This window comes from Acomys russatus, chromosome X (assembly GCF_903995435.1).
Source record: "Acomys russatus chromosome X, mAcoRus1.1, whole genome shotgun sequence".
Classification (NCBI taxonomy): Eukaryota; Metazoa; Chordata; class Mammalia; order Rodentia; family Muridae; genus Acomys; species Acomys russatus.
Window position 1 is genome coordinate 23,380,367 of NC_067169.1, and position 21,005 is coordinate 23,401,371.

The window sequence follows — 21,005 nt, forward strand, 5'->3', positions numbered from 1 at the left end:
AAAGGAAACCAGAGAAAGGCTTCAGGTCTCCTGGATCTGGAGTTACAGGTGGTTATGAGCTGGTCTATGTGGGTGCTTGGAACTGAACCCAATCCTTTGGAAGAACAGCAAGTGTTCTTAAGCACTGAACCATCCATCTAGCTCCCAATTTCTTATCTTGCTTTAGCTAGACTTCCAGTAGTGACTTTATTTGTTTGTATTACCATATTATAGGGTTATGGTCAGAGTTAATACATTCACTACAGAACCTTGCATGTGTCATATGAGTCGAATTAGTATGACTTGGCCTTAAGACCTTGGTTCATTATGATAGGGGCAGAGGAATGGGGGTAAAGTGATAGAGGCACAATGACAGGCACAAAGAGGGGGATACTGCATAGGTAGCCTATATCATAAGCACACATTTATACTTCATTCGAAAAGAAGGAATCTACACACACTAATAATTACTTTGGATTAGTTTTCAGTCTAGATGTCATGCGAACAACTGGCTTTGGAGAAATACAAGACTCAGTGGCCATGTATGGCAAGGCCATCCTGAACATCCATGATTTCATCCGCTCTTAGGATCTAAACAAGGTCTGGTACGGTTAGTACTTGCATGGGAAGACTCAGTGGCCCTGATATTTGTGAACCCTCCTCCTGCTAAAAGAGAATAAAGAAAAAGCACCACCACCATAAATCTTAGAGATGAGACACTACCCAATTTGCTCACTAAAGAGGAGTTGGAAGACAGATCTCTAGTATACTAATCCACCGTCCTCTAGGACTGATGGCTCTCTGAACAACATACAGCTTAAAGATTTCATTTTTGGGGCTCAAGAGACGGCTCAGTGGTTAAGAGTGCTTGCTGTTTTTTCAGCCTCTATTTTGGGCAGCTCATAACCACTTGTAAGTCCAGATCCAGGGAATCTGAAGCTCTGTTCTGAGCTCTGTGAGCACCTGCACACATGTCGACATACATACCAGTACGTGAGCACATGCAAATAAATAAAAAATGTAAAAATATTTTATAAAATGAATAAAACAAACCAAACTGGATATAGTAGTACTTGCCTGATATCTCAGCACTTGGGAGGTGAATGTGGTCTATATATAGCAAGCTCCAGGCTAGTCATGGTTACATAGTAAGTCCCAGTCTCAATAAAATAAAATAAGCTGGCCAGGCGATGGTGGATCACACCTTTAATCGCAGCACTTGGGTGGCAGAAGCAGATGGATCTCTGTGAGTTCGAGGCCAGCCTGGTCTACAAAGTGAGTCCAGGACAGTCAAGGCTACACAGAGACACCCTGTCTCAAAAACAGACAAACAAAAAAATAAAATAAGCCAGAGGTGGTGGTGGTGGTACATGCTTTTGATCCCAGTACATGGAAAGCTGAGTCAATTGGACATCTGTGAGTTCCAAACTAGCATGGTCTACATAGCAAGATCTAGACCAGCCAGGCTACACAGTGAGAACCTGTCTCAAAAAAAGGAAACAAAAGAAAACAAAATAACTCTAAAATAGTGGAAACGTCAGATAGACAGGAAAGAGAGGAAATTTGTTAGCAACTTTAGACACTACCATTCCTTGGCTGTTGGATTGCTGGAAACACCCAACCCTGTGAACCTTTTTCTTTGGGAACTTGAGTTCTCACTATTGACAAACCACCATTTATGGCCAAATCCCTTCCAGACATGATCTGTTCAGATAGAGGCATTTCAGGATGAAGCAAATTGAGACTGGGAGACACTAAACCAACCTAATTAAATCCCACAGCTATCCCTTTACTAGAGGAATAATTAAGAGCTATTACAGAAATTGCCTTTGGAATAGTAGAAAGCCTCTATAAAAATGCATGTTGTAGGGCTGGCAAGGCAGCTTAGCAGTTATGAGCATTTGCTGCCTTTCCAGAGGCCACTTTGGTTGCTAGCACCCACACTGGGCAGTTCATAACTACCCATAACTTCAGATTGAGGGGATCTGACTCCATCTTCTGGCCACCCCACCAAGCACTCTCACATACATGCCATATGTTCATATAGATGCATACACATAAATAAAATCTTAACAATGTTTAATGTAGGTTGGATCGTTGTTCTATTGTTCTTTCTCATTCCTGGAGAGTGACTTCGTATACAATGGTCTCTTTTGTCATTGCCCAATCTTATCCTTAAGAGGACCTCACTTTACCTCATAATAAACTCTATTTATCTTCCACTCTACACTCTGTGTACCACATATGATTTTTTTCCCCTATGGCGCTCACATGGACCAGGGAACCAAGAGGAGACCAAATAAAAATTCCAGTGACAATCCTGTATGTCTCCACCTGGTCATGATTGGATCTGTTTTACCGTTATCATGCTATCGAAGCCAGCTGTGATCATCACCTTGGAATGGAGAGTCTTCATAGGAAACAACTACAAACTGAAAACCTTTGGAAAAGTCACCACACAGGTGACCTTAGATAACTGTCTAAACAAGGCGATAAATAAAAGTGTTCTGTTTCTTCCTCGTTAAAAAGCCAGGCTTGATTCTACGTAGTCTTTTGTTTCTGAGTTCTTCCTTTTCTTTTCTTTTCTTTTCTTTTTTTTTTTTTTTTGAATTTTTTGAGACAGGGTTTCTCTGTGTACCCTTGGCTGGCCTGGAACTCGCTTTGTAGACCAGGCTGGCCTCAAACTCACAGCAATCCACCTGCCTCTGCCTCCCAGGTGCTGGGATTAAAGATGTGCACCACCATCGCCTGGCGAGTTCTTTTTTTAATTTTACTTTGTGTATGTGCGTGCACACATGCAACACCATGCATGTGGAAATCAGGGGACAACTAGTGGGAGATGGTTCTCTTCTCCCACCATGTAGGTCCTAGGGAGCAAGCTCAGGTGGTCAGGCTTGGCAATATGTAGCTTTACCTGAGCCATCTTGCTGCTCCTGTGTCCAGTTTTTTATACTCACAATTAAAACATCAGGCTGGGCTTGGTGATACTCAACTTTAATCCCTGAATTTGGGAGGCAGAAGCAGGCAGAACTATATGTATGTGAGACTAACTCCGTCTATCTAGTGAGCCCTAGGCTAGCCAGGACTAAATAAGAGCCTGCCTTAAAAAACAAACAGAGCTGGGCGTGGTGGCACACGCCTTTAATCTCAGCACTTAGGAGGCAGAGGCAGGCAGATCTCTGTGAGTTTGAGGCCAGCCTGGTGGAAAAAGCAAGTCCAGGATAGCCAAAGCTAATACAAAGAGACCCTGTCTCAAAAAAACAAAAGAAAAAACAAAACAAACAAACAAAAACCCCCCAAAAAACTAGGAACTGAAAGTTCAGGACTGATTAGTGGTCAAAAAGAACAGGATTCTAGGGGCTGTAGAGATGGTTAAGCAGTTAAAGAGAGCATACTGCTCTTGTAGAAGATTTGAGTTCCCAGCCCCTACATCAGTTAGCTTTCAACTGCCTGTAACTCCAACTTTAGGGGGATCTGACAATTCTGGCTCCTCTGCAAGCACGAGCATTTGCACATATACATGTACATACACACCACATACACACAGAGAATTAAAAGCTAATAACAGGGGCTGGAGAGATGGCTCAGTGGTTAAGAGCACTGCTTGCTCTTCCAAAGGACCCAGGTTCAATTCCCAGCACCCACATGGCAGCTCACAACTGTCTGTAACTCCAAGATCTGATACTTTCACACCAATGCACATAGATTAAAACTAAATAAAATATTTTTATAAAACAAAAGCTAATAACAAAAATAAATCTTTTTTTTTTTTTTTTTTTTTTTAAGAATGGGCTCTGAGGGGCCAGTGAAATGTCTCAGCACTTTTCATTTGCCACCAAGGTTGGCAATCTGAGTTCAATTCCAGGAACCCCCATGGCCAAAGGAGACAACCAATTCCTTACAGTTCTTACCTGCATTCTATATACATGTGTACTCTCGTGCATGTGTGCATGATGGGCACACACAAATAAATAAGTGTAGTTTTAAAAAGAATAGAATCTGAGTCATATTTCACATTGTGTGGTGACATGACATTCTAAACTGTCTAGAAAGTCATAAAATCAGTATTTAGCTGTGGTTTCCTAGTGGAAAAAAATAAACAGAGAGATACCATTGTTCCTTCTGTAAATTAATCCAAATAGGTCTGTCAATCACTTGAGCAGAAAAACACTCCTCAGGGAAGCTGTTCTAGAAACCTTGGAAATGCAGTGTAAAGCCTGCCTAAAAATGAATGTCAGGACCATGGTCCCTCTGGAAGTTGTTTCCTCCCACCCTTTGAGAACGTATCTTCCTCTGCAATGGTCTGTTTGGCCCCTGTCCACTCTTATCCTTGGAGATTGTCACACCTTACCTTGTAATAAATCCTACCTATAGTCTACACTAAGGAGAAAGGCTGAAGAGCTGTTGAGATGGCCCAGTGGTTAAAGGCACTTACCACTAGAGTTCAGTTCCCAGAGCCCCAAGGTGAAGAGCAAGCCAGCTCTATAAACATTGTCTTCTGACTTTTACACGTATGCCACAGTATGCATGGCCCCCATCATGGCACACATGATAATAAACAGATATTTTACAGAGATAACGGGTGCCTTTGCATCCTTATTCAAGGTCCTCCCCCCCCCCCCACTTCTGAGTGTTGTTCAAATCACAAGAGCAGGGATTTCAGGGACAGTTGTAACCCCTCCCGGGCAGACTGATCTTCCCATAGTCTTTTATTTTGTCCTGAGTCTTTCCTAATTCTCCCAAGTGGAAGGCATGACCACCTTCTCTTCCTTATCCTCTCTATTTGGGACTACTGGAGCTGTGTGAGCAACTACCTCCTCTAAGCTGGAGAACTGGTGGGGTGGGGGGTGGGGGGCAGAGAAGGACAAGCCTCAATGCCGCCTGTGACTGCAGGCTGGGGGAGTAGTTCATTTTGCCTCACCTCTGTTAGCAGAAGGCTGCTGAGGCGGTCTAGAGGTAGAATGGCTTTGCGCTGAGTGCCATAGCCTCCCTCCCACTAGCTTCCGCCTCCTGTTTGAAGCATCTGTCACTCCTTGTACTGGTGCCAGCTGCTTTCTCCTTTCTTGATTTTCTTCCTACCTGCCTCCCCTTGCTTTCCTCTGGGATCACCATATCCCTGTCTCTTCTTCCCCCACTGTCTCCCTTGCTGGTTTTATCTCCTTATGTCCAGGATATGCTTGTCACCCTCCCACTCCTTGTTGCTCTAAAAAAAATCAAAACAGAAAATAAATAAATAAATAAAAACCCAACTGGTCCTATAATGGCTTCACTAACTGCAGATGACTCCAGCTTTCCAGACTGCCTACCTGGTTGGATATGTAAAGCATGAACTCATTCTTCCACAGCTGTGAAGGACAGGGGGATTGTAGGTGGAATTTATTCTGGATACTGATTGGGAGATTTACTGAGTCCACCAGAAAATGCAGGCTTGTTTTTTATTTCTTTAATTTAATTTATTTTATTTTTTGGGTTTTTCAAGACAAGTTTCTCTGTGTAGTCTTGGCTGTCCTGGACTCATTTTGTAGACCAGGCTGGCCTTGAACTCACAGTGATCCGCCTGCCTCTTCCTCCCAAGCCCTGGGATTAAAGGCGTGTGCCACCACCACCCAACCAAGATGCAGGATTATTGCAGTCTCATTCATATATACCTACTCACTGGGCAAACAATGCTATTCTCTAGGGCACTGAACCATATATTGTTGCTTATGAAGAATACAAAGGTCAGACTAGATAGCCAACCTTTTAAGAGGGCAGGTGCTGGCTCAGCAGCAGGCATGCAGAGCTGTAGGTGCCTGAGAAGGGGTATGTCCCTATCCTGGAAGTCATTTGTGGAATAGAATCATTAGATTTAGCAATAAGAAAAATACAAAGCTGGCGCCATAGTTTGAGCAGGACCCCGGGGCCCAGATCCACCCGTCATAATGATCTACTTGTAGGCTTCTAGGACCTTCTGGGTCCTTCTATTTCCCCATTCTCCCTTGATTCTCTCACCTAGAGTCCCAATAGAAAGTCTTCCCCTCTGTCTCACTTTCCTGGTAAGCGAAGACTTTCTTGGGACATGTCCCTTGGGCTAGTGTCCAGATATAAGTGAGTATATACCATGGACAATACATGCAGTAAACTTCGAACCCCTACCCAGATCTACCCAATGGACAGGACATTCTTCACAGTTGAGTGGAGAGCGGGGACTGACTTTCACACGAACTCTGGTGCCCCATATTTGACCACGTCCCCTGGATGGGGAGGCCTGGTGGCACTCAGAGGAAGGATAGCAGGCTGCTAAGAAGAGACTTGATACCCTATGAGCATATACAGGGGGAGGAGGTCCCCCTCAGTCACAGTCATAGGGGAAGGGAGTAAGGGGAAAATGGGAGGGAGGGAGAAATGGGAGGATACAAGGGATGGGCTAACAATTGAGATGTAATATGAATAAATTAATAAAGTATATTAAAAAAATTAACAAAAAAAAAAGAAAAAAAAAAAGAAAAATACAAGGTACACACAGATTGGCACCTTATTTTTACCTGGTAATGTTACAGAAGGAAAAGTGGGTTAAGTTCTATTATAGCCTGAAAAAGGTAAAGTGAAATGGTAGCAAAGAGTTAAACAGGAATGGAGTCTTGACTGAGGGTAATATATTTGACATGGTCTCTTGAAATTTTACTTGCTCTTTATGCCAAGAACCATATCCAAGGGGCCTCGAGAAATAGAGAAGTGGACAGCAGCCTAATAACTGCCTTGGCTTTCTGTTTCTGCTTTTGTAAACAGTCTTGCTGGTTCTTAAAAATCAAGCAAAGGGGCTGGAGAGATGCCCTGATGATTAAGAGCACTGGTTGCTATTCCAGAGGACCCGTATTTGATTCCTAGCCCCTACATAGTGGCTCACAACCATTTGTAAATTCAGCCCTAGGAGATCCAGCATCTTCCTCTGGACTCTGCTGGCACCGCATGCATGTTGTATACAGGCATACATGCAGGCAGAAAACTATACATATAAAATAAAGTTTAATTAGAAAAATCAAAATTGGGAAAAATAAAATTTCTGCTAGAGGTCTGTAGCCACATATGCTAAAAGGTAAAGCTTGCTAATCAGAAAAACACGTAAAAAATGATGTTCTATTGCTAATGAAAACTATATGACACACAGGATTGTGGTCCAATTATTTGAAGGACTACGTCTAGTCACTCCATTGACTGAGTGCTCCATCTCCCCAAGTACAATTTGGGAGTCTCCATTAGTAACGGCAGGGGCTACAAAGTTGTGCATTGTTACTAAAAAGCACAATGTCATACTGGCTGAAGTTAGTCCACATCCATTAAACTATGGAGAGCCTTAAAATTGGGGGAGGGGGCTCCAGGTCAACCAGGGATACATGATGGGGAGATTGAAGAAGGTACTAAAGAGAGGTATTTAAAAGTTGGATTTTAGGAACAGGCTTTTGTTGGCTCAGTTCCTGAAGCATCTTTTTACAGAGAGACAATGGTGAAGTCAGACCAGTTGAGATAGAATGGGCAAGAGCTTTTGGATGATGAGTATAGGAAAGTAGGAGATAAGAAGCGCGCCAAAGCCAGTTGTGGTGGCGCACGCCTTTAATCCCAGCACTCGGGAGGCAGAGGCAGGCGGATTGCTGTGAGTTCGAGGCCAGCCTGGTCTACAAAGAGAGCCCAGGACAGCCAAGGCTACACAGAGAGACCCTGTGTTGGGGGTAAAAAGTACACCAAATCCAAGATGCATTTGGGGCTTGGGAAGTAGCACAGTGGCAGAGCACTTGCCTAGTATGCAAGAGGCCCTAGGTTCAACCCCCAGCACTATTAAAACAAAACAAAACAAAAAACCAAACAAAGCACTTCAGAATTAAGTCAATGGGACTTGGCAATTGATTAAATGAGGTGAAGAGAGCCTGAATACTAGGTCTGGCTCGATTGTCTGGGAAGATGGTATTGCTACCAACAGAGATAAAGAAGGTTTAGGGTGCAATGTCTGAGTTCACTTTAGGACAAAGTGTTGGAGGCACTAAGGGGCATTTGCTATGTGGGGGCAGGAAATAGTTGGCTATATGATCCTGCGGTTCGGTGGAGACAGTAGGCTGAAGGAGGAGCACTGGGGAAGCATTTAAAACCAAAAGGTAGATGAGATCCTCAAAGAGCAGAAAGAAGAAGAAGAAGAAGAAGAAGAAGAAGAAGAAGAAGAAGAAGAAGAAGAAGAAGAAGAAGAAGAAGAAGAAGAAGCCGCCCTAGGGTGAAGTCCCAAGAAGAAAGTGAGAGAAATGTAAAGAACCAAGAAAGGGAGGCATCACAGAAAGCAGATGGGGTTTTCTATGAGGAGAGAACGTCCAACCATGTCAAATGCAGTGAGAACGCTCGGATTACACAATGGCTGGTAAATGGCCTTCAGTGTTTGGAGTGTAGCTCCCAGATAGAACTGGTGCTCAGTATGTACAAGACCCCTGGGGTCCATCCCCAGTACCAAAGGGAAAAGCAAAGCAGACATTGATCTGGGCAACAGTCAAGTCATTGTGACCCTAGGAAAGCATCAGGCAGGCTCATTCAACCTCCACTCCCATTTATTCACCGATAAACACTCTGCCAGCCTATATCCTAAGCACCCATCCTCTCAGAGCTCATCAGAGGTGTTCTCATGCCTCCTCACTCCTGCAGAGTTCGAGCTAGTCATTCCAATTGTGCCTCATCTCATTTGGAAATTACAGGCCACATTTAGATGCTCCCTGCATTCATCACTTGGGGATCTGTTCTCTTTGCCAGTGTCACCTCAGCAGCAGACAAAGCCAGTGCAACTCTGTTTTGTGTTTTGCAGAGGTGACTGCAGGTGCTCAGAAGGGTTAGCTAGGTTATTTTGTTGTGATTTTCGTCTCCCAGAGGTGAGGACTATCAGTTTTTCTCTATCTTCTGGTAGGGCTAATACACCCTGAGGGTTGTGACATAATGCTGGATTTTTTTTTTAAAAAAAAGTTGTATTGTTGTTCTTGCCATGTAGCCATTGGCCTTTTTCATCCCTGTTTTCTAATCAGACAGACAGACAGGCAGACAGACAGACAGAGGCATACAATAAAGAGGAGAATGATTAATGGTACAAATCGTCAAGAAAGTGGAAGGGCTTATCATAAAACTCAATGGGGAGAGTGAGCATCTACAAACAGCATCTCTCTTCTCTGATCCCCAAGGAATGGACGGCGTGCCTTGAGACCGCTTTGGAAACAAGAAGCAGCAGCAGTGACTGAGTGGTTTCCATTTTCTCTAGACATAGAGCTTAAGCATTAGTCCACTGGAGTCAGTAGAGAAAATCCAAGGAGCCTGCATACTTGTGTAGAAAAAACCCTTCCTATTTATTTTCACTTTCACTAATAGATATGGATCATGTTTCTAGCTTGTATGAATATGACTACAGTAGTATTAGTGGCTCACACCTCTAATCGCAACATTCTGGAGGCAGAGGCAAGTGGGTTTCTTGAGTTTGAATCCTGCCTACTCTACAAAGTGAGTTCCAGGGCTGTATAGTGAAACTCTGTAAAAAGACAGGAAGAAGGAAAGAGAGAAAATCAGATTTAGGGGTTGGAGAGGTGGCTTAGAGGTTAAGAGCACTGTCTGCTCTTCCAGAGGTCCTGAGTTCAATTCCCAGCAACCACATGGTGGCTCACAGCCATCTATAATGTGATCTGATGCCCTCTTCTGGCCTGCAGGTGTACATGCAGGCAAAACATTGTATACATAATAAATACATCTTTTTTTAAAAAGAAAAAAAAAAGAAAAAGAAAATCAGATTTTAAAAATTGTGTATGTGAGGTATGCCTCCCTCCCCCTCCCCTCTCTCTCTCTGTGTGTAGGGTATACCCATGTGGAGACCAGAGAAGGACCAGAGTCTCCTTTTCTATCACTTTCCACTTTATTCCTTTGAGAAAAGGAACCCAGAGCTTTGAACCCAGAGCTTGCCATTTTGGGGCTAGGCTGGCAGCCAGCAAGTTCCAACAATGCTCTTGTCTCTAGTACTCCCACACCCTGCTAGTGCTGAAGTTACAAGCACGTGTGGGTATACCTGAGTTTTTATGTGGATTCTAGGTATCCAAGCATAGGTCCTAATGCTTGCATAGCAAACATTCTAACCTACTGAGCTATCTCCCCATCTCAGGAACCAGATGTTTGGAGCATGATATGGTTTTGCATCTCTCTTCTCTCATCCAAGCACTAACTAGGCTTGACCCTGCTTAGCATCCATGATCAGATGAGATCAGGCAAGATCAGGGTGAAATGGCCATATATGCATCTCTCTTCTCAAAATCATATTATCAATTTAAAATTGTGGTAATTGCTAGTGCTAGCGCTGTTGGTAGATCTTGCTCCCCTTGGCATGCTAGGAATCATTAAATACAGGGCATTGTGCATGCTAGCAAGTGCTCTAGCACCAGGTGGTAGATTTAAAAACCAGATTTTAAAATTTGTGTGTGTGAGAGGCATGGCTGTGTGTGCGTGTGTGTGCGTGTGCGTGTGTGTGTGTGTAGCCATGTGGAGACTGAAGGAGGATCTACATCCCTAGCCCATGTTCTTTATTTCATGTACTAATAAAGAAGTACATTCATTACTACTTTGAAGATGTGGGGGTTTTGCTATTTTCATCATTGTATTTCAGTCTAATTGATTTTCTATTTGTCTTATAGAATGCATACATTTTCTTCTGAGAAGGGGTTCTCTAGACTTTGTCAGGCTGCCAGAGGTGCTCACAGTATAGAGAGAACTAAGAAACACTGCTTTGAAGAAAAACAGTAATAAACTCTATATAACTCTCGCTACAGGCTAAGAGCTCTTTGAGGCTTTTCTATTTTTTCTTTAAAGATTTATTTATTTATTATGTATACAAATCTCTTTAAAGATGGTTGTGAGCCAACATGTGGTTGCTGGGAATTGAACTCAGGACCTTTGGAAGAGCAGTCAGTGCTCTTAACCTCTGAGCCATCTCTCCAGCTCCTTCTATTTTTTCCTGTACATAGTTTTTTATTGGGGGGTGGTGGCTCATGTAATGCAAGTTGGCCTCCAACCCATCATGTCGCCAAGGGTGGCCTTGAACTTTCAATCCTCCTCCCTTAGATTTCTGAGTGGCTGGGATTACAGTTGTGCACCACTGTTCCCAGCTATTGGTATTTTTTGTTGTGGTTATGGAATCTTCTGACAAAAATCTTGTGTGATACTTATTACTAGGCAATAAACCTCCCATGTTCATTTATTTATTTATTACTCAGAGTTGACAAAATTAATCCATATTTATTTTAACAACTCTCACATTGGGTTCACACATGGCAAGCTATGTTCTTGGCACTGGCTTATTAATAGGTAAATGAACAGATCCTGAGACTTGCCTTCCAGAAGGAGATGAATTGTACAAACAGGCCCAGTTGGATGAGTGGACAGAGGATGAAGCTCCATGAGCCTTTGGGAATAGTTTTACAGTGTCCGAAGTTCTGAACCTGGATTGCTTGCCATATTTTGGAGCTCAAACTTATTGGGTGACAAAAACCTGACCAAAGTATTATTTCTTCTTTCACACAGTGTAAATTTCATACTTTCCATCTTAGAGGGTTTTTTCCTCCTACAGTAGATGTTTTACTGTTTAACTACCATGCCCTAGGCCTGCCTTAGAAGCTATGCAGTACAGAATAAATGGAGTATAAAGAGTCATATTGGCAGGCGTGGTGGCGCACACCTGTAATCCCAGCACTCGGGAGGCAGAGGCAGGTGGATTGCTGTGAGTTTGAGACCACCCTGGTCTACAAAGTGAGTCCAGGATAGCCAAGGCTACAGAGAAACCCTGTCTCTAAAAACCAAGAGAGAGAGAGAGAGAGAGAGAGAGAGAGAGAGAGAGAGAGAGAGAGAGAGAGTTAGATCATGTAGAATATGCTTTCCCTCAGGGTGTGGTGTGCACACTTGTAATCCCACCACTTGGGAGGTGGAGGTAGGAGGTCAGGAGTTCAATGTCATCCTCAGCTGCATAGTGATTTGGAGGCTAGCTTAGGCTACATAGGCTATACAGTATAAAATTTAAAAGGGGGCGGGTGAGGGGAGGTTGGTGTTAGAGAGATGGTTCAGTGGCTAACAGTACTTACTGTTCCTACAGAGTACCCAGAGATCCCAGCACCTACATGATGCCTCACGAACACCACTGCCTCTGCTTCCAGAGGATCTAATTCCTTCTTCTGGCCTCTGAGGACTCCTGCATGAATGTGGTGTATATAAATTCATGTAAACAAACACACATACATAGACAAATTAATTAATTAACTAATTAAATTTTTTTGTTTTGTTTTCTGAGACAGGGTTTCTCTGTGTAGCCTTGGCTATCCTGAAACTTGATCTATGAGGCTGGCCTTGAACTCACGGATCCACTTGCCTTTGCCTCTGTCTGCTGGGATTAAAGGTGTGCACTACCAGTGCCCAGCTTAAGTAATTTGGTGGTTTTTGTTGTTGTTGTTGTTTGGTTTTTTGAAACAGGGTTTCTCTGTGTAGCCTTGGCTGTCTGGACTAGCTTTGCGGACCAGGCTGGCCTCGAACTCACAGAGATCCGTCTGCCTCTGCCTCCCGAGTGCTGGGATTAAAGGCGTGTGCCACCACACCCAGCTCAGCTTAAGAAATTTTTAAAGCTGGGTATGGTGGCTCATACCTGTCATCACAGTACTCAGCAGTCTGAGGTAGGAGGATTGACGATAATTGCAAATTTTAGGCCAGCCTGGCCTATGTAGTGAATTGCAGGACAGCCTGAACTACAGAGTGAGAGACCCTGTCTCAAAAACAAAACACCCACCTTCCTTTCTAAAGGAAATAGATAGATCTCTAAATATGATGCAGAGAATTCAAATATTCAATAGTATAGTGGTGATGCAGCTATAGTTTGAGTGGTCAGAAAGGGGCCTTTTAGTTTAATTCTATATGAAAAGAAAAAATGGCCATGTAGGAACAGGTAAATTATGGGGGAAAAAAATCCCACAGAATGGGAATATTTTCACCAACTCTACATCTGACAGAGGGCTAATTTCCAAAATGTATAAAGAACTGAAGAAGCTAGACAGCAACAAACCAAATAATCCAGTTTTTTTTAAAATGGGATACAGATCTAAACCGAATTTACAAAAGAGGAAACTCAAATGGCCAAGAAGCACTTGAAGAAATGTTCAACATCCTTAGCCATCAGGGAAATGCAAATTAAATCGACTCTGAGATTCCATCTTACATCTGTCAGAATAGCTAAGATCAAAACCACAAGAGACAGCTCATGCTGGCAAGGATGAAGAGCAAGGGGAACACTCCTCCACTGCTGGTGGGAGTACAAACCACTTTGGAAATCAATCTGGTGCTTTCTCATAAAATTGGGACTAGTCCTACCTCAAGACCCAGCTATACAACTCCTGGGCATATAATCAAAAGATGCTCTATCCTACCACCCACAAAAGACACTTGCTCAACTATGTTTATAGCAGCCTTATTTTATTTTATTTTTCTGAGACATGGTTTCTCTGTGTAGCCTTGGACTCACTTTGTAGACCAGGCTGGCCTCAAACTCACAGAGATCTGCCTGTCTCTGCCTTCCAAGTGCTGGGATTAAAGGCATGCGCCAGCATGCGCGGCTAGCAGCCTTATTTGTAATAGCCAGAAAGTGGAAACAACCTAGATGTCCCTCAACCGAAGAATGGATAAAGAAACCGTGGTACATTTACACAATGGACTACTACTCAGCTATTAAAAACAAGGAAATCTTGAAAATTGCAAGCAAATGGATGGAACTAGAAAAGATCATCGTGAGTGAGGTAACCCAGACCCAGGAAGACACAAATCATATATGCTTACTTATAAGTGGTTATTAGTCTTAAAGTAAAGGATAACCATGTTACAATCCATAGACCTATAGAGGCTAAACAGTAAGGAGGTCTCATGGGGGGGTGCATGGATCTCCCTGGGAAGAGGAAATAGAATAGTTATTTCAGGTGGACTAGGGCATGGGAACAGGAAGGATCAGGTGGGGAGAGGATGGAGGGAGAGAGTACTGGAAGAGACAACTGAAATTGGGGGAGTAATTCAGGGGCAAGGTAGAAACCTAGTGCAATGTAAACTCCCAGTAATCTATTAGGGTGACTCTAGCTAATACTCCTAGTAATGGGGGATACAGAGCCTGAGCTAGCCATCTCCTACAACCAGGAAAGACCTCCAGTGGAGAGACTGGGACAGCAACCCAGCCACAAAACCTCTGACTTACAATGTGTCCTGCCAACACAAGGTGTGCTGGGTAAAGGTGGCAGAGAAATTGTGGGAGTGGCCAACCAATGACTGGTCTAGCTTGAGACTCACACCATGAGAGAAAGCTCACCCCTGACACTGCCTGGAGGGCTAGGACCCAGAGTCTGGGTCGTCCAGAGACCTAGGATAGAACCAAACACGACTGGTAAAAAATAGTCAATGAAATGATGTCTAATGACATTCAGCTACACTCATCCAAGGCCCTCTGTCAATATAGTTGTGCAGCTTGGTGTTTTTGTGGGACTCCTAACAAAGGTAGTAAAGGCTGTTTCTGAAATTTTTGCCTTCTTTTGGGACCTTTGTCCTCCTACTGGGCTGCCTCATCGAGCCTTAATATGAGGGGAGGTGCCTAGTCTTACTGCAACTTGTTATGGCATGTGTGGCTGATACCCCTGGAAGGCCTGCCCTTTACTGAGGAGAACTGGAGGAGGGAGGAAGTGAAGGGGGGGGGGCACAGAGAATGTGGAGGTGGAGGGAGGAGAAATGGGGAAACCTCAGTTAGGATGTAATATATGAGAAAATAAATTAATTAAAAAATGCAAAAATGAACACAAAAGAGGCCACTGTACTTTAAGTAAGTATATCAGGCCAGTGAAGAATGCTGCTACCCTTTCCCCCTTTTCTTTTAGAATGCAGTCCCAGTACCAGAACTGGGACTCTTTCTTTTTGAGACAAGGTCTCACCATGTAGCCTACTCCTGGCTAGCCTGGAATTGGCTATGTTGACCAGCATGGCCTCAAACTTGCTACAGTTATCCTGCCTCTGCCTCCAGAATACTAGGGTCACAGTAATGGTAACTCTTCACATAAACTTTTGGATTGTGAGTCTGGGACTGGTAGGATAGCTCAGTAGGTAAAGGTGCTGCCACCAAGTCTGATCTGTGTTTAACTCCCAGAACCACATGATGGAAGGAGAGAACCAATTCCTAGAGTTGCCTTTGACCTCCACACACCTCCTCTCCCCCCATTGGCACCTTTTTATAATCTATTTTACTGTATTGGGGTTTCTTATGCCTCTTCCTCCCTTCTCCCCAATCCCTTCCAACACCCCAACACCAGGTAGGAGAGAAAGAAAGTTAGTGGGGAGAGAGAGGCACAGTTTTCCTTTGTTTTTTTTTTTTTTTTGTTTGTTTGGTTGGTTGGTTTTGTCCAGACGTTTCTCTGTGTACAGCCCTGGCTGTCCTGGACTCACTCTGTAGACCAGGCTGGCCTCGAACTCCCAGAGATGTGCCTGCCTCTGCCTCCCGAGCGCTGGGAGTGTAGTTTTCCTTTGTTACCTCCTGTCATAAGAGTCCTTGGGTTCCTTGGGGCCAGTCCAATCTTCATTTCAGGATAGCTCTAGCTTCTTGCCAAACTGCACCCAGCAGCAACCAGGAGCCAGGAGCAGCAGTGGGGAGCAAGGGCATTCTTCTTTCTTAGAGTGCCCCACCCCCACTCTTGGCTCTGCAACTTACTCCTTCTCCAGAGTCTTCAGAACTAAACTATGTGCATCTGGCAAAGAGTTCCTCCCAGAGCTAGCATGAGGCAGTTTACTGCTGTTGACAATCTGAATCAGCCCCATACCCCACACCTGGGCTTAAAACAAGACACCAAAACTTTCATTATACCCCTACAGTACGTACGTATACACACATACACACACACACACACACACACACACACACACACACACACACACGAGACAGAGAGAGAGAGAGAGAGAGAGAGAGAGAGAGAGAGAGAGAGAGAGAGAGAGAGAGAGAGAGAGAGAGGGAGAGAGAGTTGTTTTGGTTAAAAAGTAAAGATTGGGGGGAGGGGCGTGGTGGCGCCCGCCTTTAATCCCAGCACTCAGGAGGCAGAGGCAGGTGAATCGCTGTGAGTTCTAGGCCAGCCTGGTCTACAAAGTGAGTCCAGGACAGCCAAGGCCACGTAGAGAAACCCTGTCTTGAAAAACCAAAAACCAAAAACAAAAACAAAAACAAAAAAAAAAAAAAAAGGGAAAGATTGTGAGTTGTGAGTCGGGTGCTAGATCCTTTGATGAAGTAGTGGAAATCTATATAGGTATACTGACTATGAACAACCAGGAGTCCTCGAGAGAAGTCTTCCTTGACAGGAAAGTAGATGGGAAAATACTTAACATAGAACATAATAGGCAGAAAGTGTAGGCTGAGATTTGTGGGCCCACAGTCTGCGCCAAAATGAGGATGGAAGACAGAAGTCCACCCTCAAGACTGAGGATATTGGTTGAAAGCTATTCTAGGATGCCCAGAGGCCTGAGTCTCTGGATGAGGTCCAATCTACAAACGTGTGACCAGGAACGTAGCAAAGGTTGAGCGGGTGAGGCATTCTCGCCTATATGAGTGTGCTTGTCAAGCCACCGAGTTCAGCTCCTAGTGACACCTCCCCCTACCCCCCCCCCCCACACTTATAAAAGTCTAATCCTGTCTGGCCTCTCTCTACCCTTGCCTCGACTTATTTGTTTCTCTTGCCACTCTATATCTCAGAATCTTCCTTTTCTTTTTCTCCACTCTCCTCAGCTGAATATTCTGGAATCTGCAGTTGAGCTCCTTGTAGCTCCATGGTAGAGTGCTTAACAGATAATAAGGCCTTGGGGTTCAGATTTCATCAGTGGAAAACACAAAGCACAAAAACCAAAACCCTGGTTCTCTTTCATTGTCTGTCCTGTAATTTTATCTTTCCTCAAATGAACGGTGTCCTCCTGGGAAGTATGGACCTTGTATCCCCAGTAGAACCTGGCAGCTAGGAATCGGTTTCAGTTACTCTTGAAAGCTTTACTGAGGAAGGAGCTCAGTTTCTGAAGGGACTCAGCTTCTGTCTTCACTCTGCCTTCCTCCAGTGAAGCTGTCTGCCTGCTACATGGTCAGTTAGAGAGCAGGGTGAAGGGAAGGTAACACCTTGTAGGTGCCACTAGGTTCTTTCTACAAATTAAACATTCCTTGGCCTGGGAGCATAACTTTTCCCTTTCCAAGGACCCGGCGCAGCAGGCCACGCCCCTATTCCTCCCTTCATCTACCCCACCCCCCTCCCCTCGCGGCCGCAGCTCGCCGCTGTGGCTACTGTTGTTTCACCCAGTAGGAGGCTCCGTGTCGGCCAATCAGCGAGCGCATTGCAAAGGCACTAAAAGCCCTCTTCTGCTAGCAAGGCTGGTGCAAGATGGCTGCGGCGTGTCGGACCCTGAAGGTAGACTGTTCTGTGCCTCTAACGTTTGTTTTTTATGCAGGCTAGAACTGCGTGGGCAGGAACTACAAGGGAGAGATCGGTGCCAGGAAAAAAGGATCCTGATTATCCGGGCTTGGTTTTGCGGCGGGTGGGCTCAATAGGTGAACATCAATGTTCTACTGCATGTGCATGTGACGAATCACAAGAAAAACATGCCTGGGATGAGACACGCCCTCCCTCCCCCAGATCTCTTTGAGCACATTTAGGTCACTGACCGTCTCCAGTGCGCAGAACTGGTAGATGAAAGGGTGGAGGGTGGCCTGGACGGTAGCAGTTCACCTTGTCCCTCTTCACAGGGCCTGGTCTCAATAGTAACTGGAGGAGCTTCAGGCCTTGGCCTGGCTACAGCCGAAAGACTGGTGGGACAAGGGGCCACAGCTGTGCTCCTGGACCTACCTAACTCAGGGGGTGAAGCTCAAGCCAAGAAGTTGGGAGAGAGCTGCATGTTTGCCCCAGCCAACGTGAGTTATGACTCTCTCAGAGTGTACACGAGGAAACTTGGCGGAGGGGGTGGGGGTGGGGAAACACGGGGGGGGGGGGGGGAGTCCTTCCATAAGAACGGTGTCTGGGGTTGGTCAGGTGACTTAGTGGGTAAAGGCACTTGATGCTATCCATGATAACTTGAGTTTGATCCCCAGGACCAACATGGTAAGAGGAAAGATCCAACTCTAACCCATCCCCACATGTGTCCTGGCAGAAACATGCCAACACACATGCAAATAAACGTAAGGGTGGTGAGTCCATCTCCTTTTGTCTTTTGACCTATGTCCTTGAGCACTGTGCGAGCACCTGCAATAAGAACACTAAAGCTGAGCTGGGCGCAGTCTGCTCGCCTTTAATCCCAGTGGAGGCAGAGGCAGGCGGATTGCTGTGAGTTCGAGGCCAGCCTGGTCTACAAAGTGAGTCTAGGACAGCCAAGGCTACACAGAGAAACCCTGTCTAGAAAAACAAACAACAAACAAACATGCTAAAACAGCCTCAGCATTATGAGGGTGAGGATTGGACACACCAGAATTTCCTGGAGAAGATTTGTACAAGTTGGAATGCGTGTCTTGCCCAGTGATTTCAAGTTGAAAACTTCTACCAAGAAGAGACTTGATACCCTATAAGCATATACAGGGGGAGGAGGTCCCCCTCAGTCACAGTCACAGGGGAGGGGAGTAAGGGGAAAATGAGAGGATACAAGGGATGAGATAACCATTGAGATGTAATATGAATAAATTAATAAAATATATTAAAAAAATAAAGTTGAAAACTTGACCTCAACAGGTAGGGGTTTTTAAAAAGCTAGTTGATGTTCCTGTAATTTTCAAAACAAGATTTTATTGGAATAGGGCTCAGTGGTAGGCCTAGAATGTTTCCAGCCTCTGAGACTTACTGCTGAATAAGCTCACCCTTACTTGTTATTTCTGAGCTCTGGGCTGGTTCAACTCAGCTGTTCTGGCTCAAACTCTTCTCCCAGCTGATTTATTTAATCTGGCTTCTCTCTCCACCCCTGAATTACTCTGCTTGGCCTCAGACTCTTAACTGCAGCAATCTGCTCTAATCTGGCTCCTTCTCATTCTCCAGCTTGTTCCGTCTTCACCTGTGTCTAGCTTGTTCTCTTATTCAACCTCTCTCTGTAAAACTCTCCCAGTAAAACCGCCTCCTCTCTCTCTGCACTGCCCCTTAAGTAGTTGCCCTTTCCTCATGTGCCTCATGAGAGTTGGGCATCTCCTGTTCTGTCAAATGTCTGATTTGTTACCTTTTCTGCCACTCAATTAGACATCACTTTCAAACATGGGTGCTTCCTTCTACAAACTAACTTTACCTTCATTGTTTGGGATTAAAGGCGTGTACTGCCACACCTGGACCTAAGATTTTCTTTACTTGCTCTATACCAGGCTGGCCTTGATCGCATATCTGCTTGCCTCCATCTCCTGGATTAAAGGTGTGTTTGTATTCCAGCTGGCTCCCATAGACCTAGAAGGGCTTTGGATGCTTTGCCAGAGCAGCCATTTTCTGAATTAAATTTCCTCTACGTAGAGTTCTGGCCTAGTATGTGGGGGCCCCCTAGATTTAATCATCAGTCCTTGCAAAAGAGGGTTGTATAGTGGCCTAATCCATATCAACTAAGGATAACCAGGGGCATATGAGTCAAAAGAGAGCATAGATTTGAAAATGGTTTACAAGACTTTCTTTAGTACTTAACCATTTTCCCTTTTACCCCAGTCACCACTTTTTTTAAAATCACAACTCTTTCTTGGCCTCCCTTTTGCTCACACAATTTTCTTCCCACCCAAGGACCAGGCCCGCTTTCCTATCTAGGTTTAGTGGTGTGTGCATATGCTGGAAATAAATACCTCTCCTTCATTTCTTCCTTTCAAGGTGACCTGTGAGAAGGACGTACAAGCAGCTTTGACTCTAGCAAAAGAAAAGTTTGGCCGCATAGATGTGGCTGTCAACTGTGCAGGCATTGCAGTGGCCACTAAGACATACCACCAGAAGAAGAACCAGGTCCATACCTTGGAGGACTTCCAGCGGGTTCTCAATGTAAGGCCTTGGTGGATGTCAATGGATAGGAATAAGGGGTGCCTGGCTGTGGGTAGTCCCAAAGTCTCTGCCTTAGATCCTACATCATGGTTCTCCCCATCCTCCAGGTGAATCTCCTAGGCACTTTCAATGTGATCCGCCTAGTTGCTCGTGAGATGAGCCAGAATGAACCAGATGAAGGAGGCCAACGTGGAGTTATCATTAACACTGCCAGTGTGGCTGCCTTTGAGGGCCAGGTATGTGGACAGGGCAAAACTCTTACTTTGACTGACTTTAGGGGGGGCTCTCCCACACATAATCTCTACTCTTCCAGGTTGGACAAGCTGCATACTCTGCATCCAAAGGGGGCATAGTGGGCATGACACTGCCTATTGCTCGAGATCTGGCTCCCCTAGGCATTCGTGTGATGACAATTGCTCCAGGTAGACATTTCTGTCTCTTTTGCCATGCCTAGAATTAGGTGGGATCTGTAGGCAGATGAGAGAAGAGATCTACTACCTAAACATAGCAGCTTAGCACTAAAGTGAAGAAGAACCAAGTAACTATGAAAACAAGAACCAACCTTTGATTCTGATGCTCTTGTTTAGGTTTGTTTGGCACCCCGCTGCTTACCACCCTTCCAGAGAAAGTGCGCAACTTCTTGGCCAGCCAGGTACCCTTCCCCAGTCGACTAGGTGACCCCACTGAATACGCTCATCTGGTACAGGCCATCATCGAGAACCCATTCTTGAATGGAGAGGTCATCCGGCTGGACGGGGCCATTCGAATGCAGCCTTAGTAGGCGAAGGCAGGAAAAACACTGGCTTCTTTCCAGCTTGAAGGAAACCTAACAGCCATTTTGTAACTCTGCTCCAGTCACCCTCTGTGCCTAATAAATTGTCAAACTTACAGGGCATGAGCACTCTTGTGTGCTAGGAGAACTAACAAGGGGAAGAAAGCGAGGCTCTGAGGTTGGATACATAAGCACCGCAGTGGGGAGTGGGA

The 21,005-nt window shown here is 44.8% G+C and overlaps 2 protein-coding genes across 2 annotated transcripts in view; one reads left to right on the top strand and one right to left on the bottom strand.

The window, feature by feature from the left end:
• Shroom2 (shroom family member 2) overlaps positions 1–21,005 on the bottom strand; it is a 1,329,704-nt gene that overhangs the window by 648,330 nt on the left and 660,369 nt on the right. The gene's annotated exons all lie outside the window — the stretch shown is intronic.
• Hsd17b10 (hydroxysteroid 17-beta dehydrogenase 10) lies at positions 17,424–20,909 on the top strand. The gene is made up of 6 exons (XM_051141190.1): positions 17,424–17,450; positions 17,696–17,950; positions 19,857–20,021; positions 20,129–20,257; positions 20,335–20,443; positions 20,609–20,909. Exons 1-6 carry the CDS (start codon positions 17,424–17,426, stop codon positions 20,797–20,799), a joined length of 876 nt encoding a protein of 291 aa, XP_050997147.1. The 3' UTR covers positions 20,800–20,909.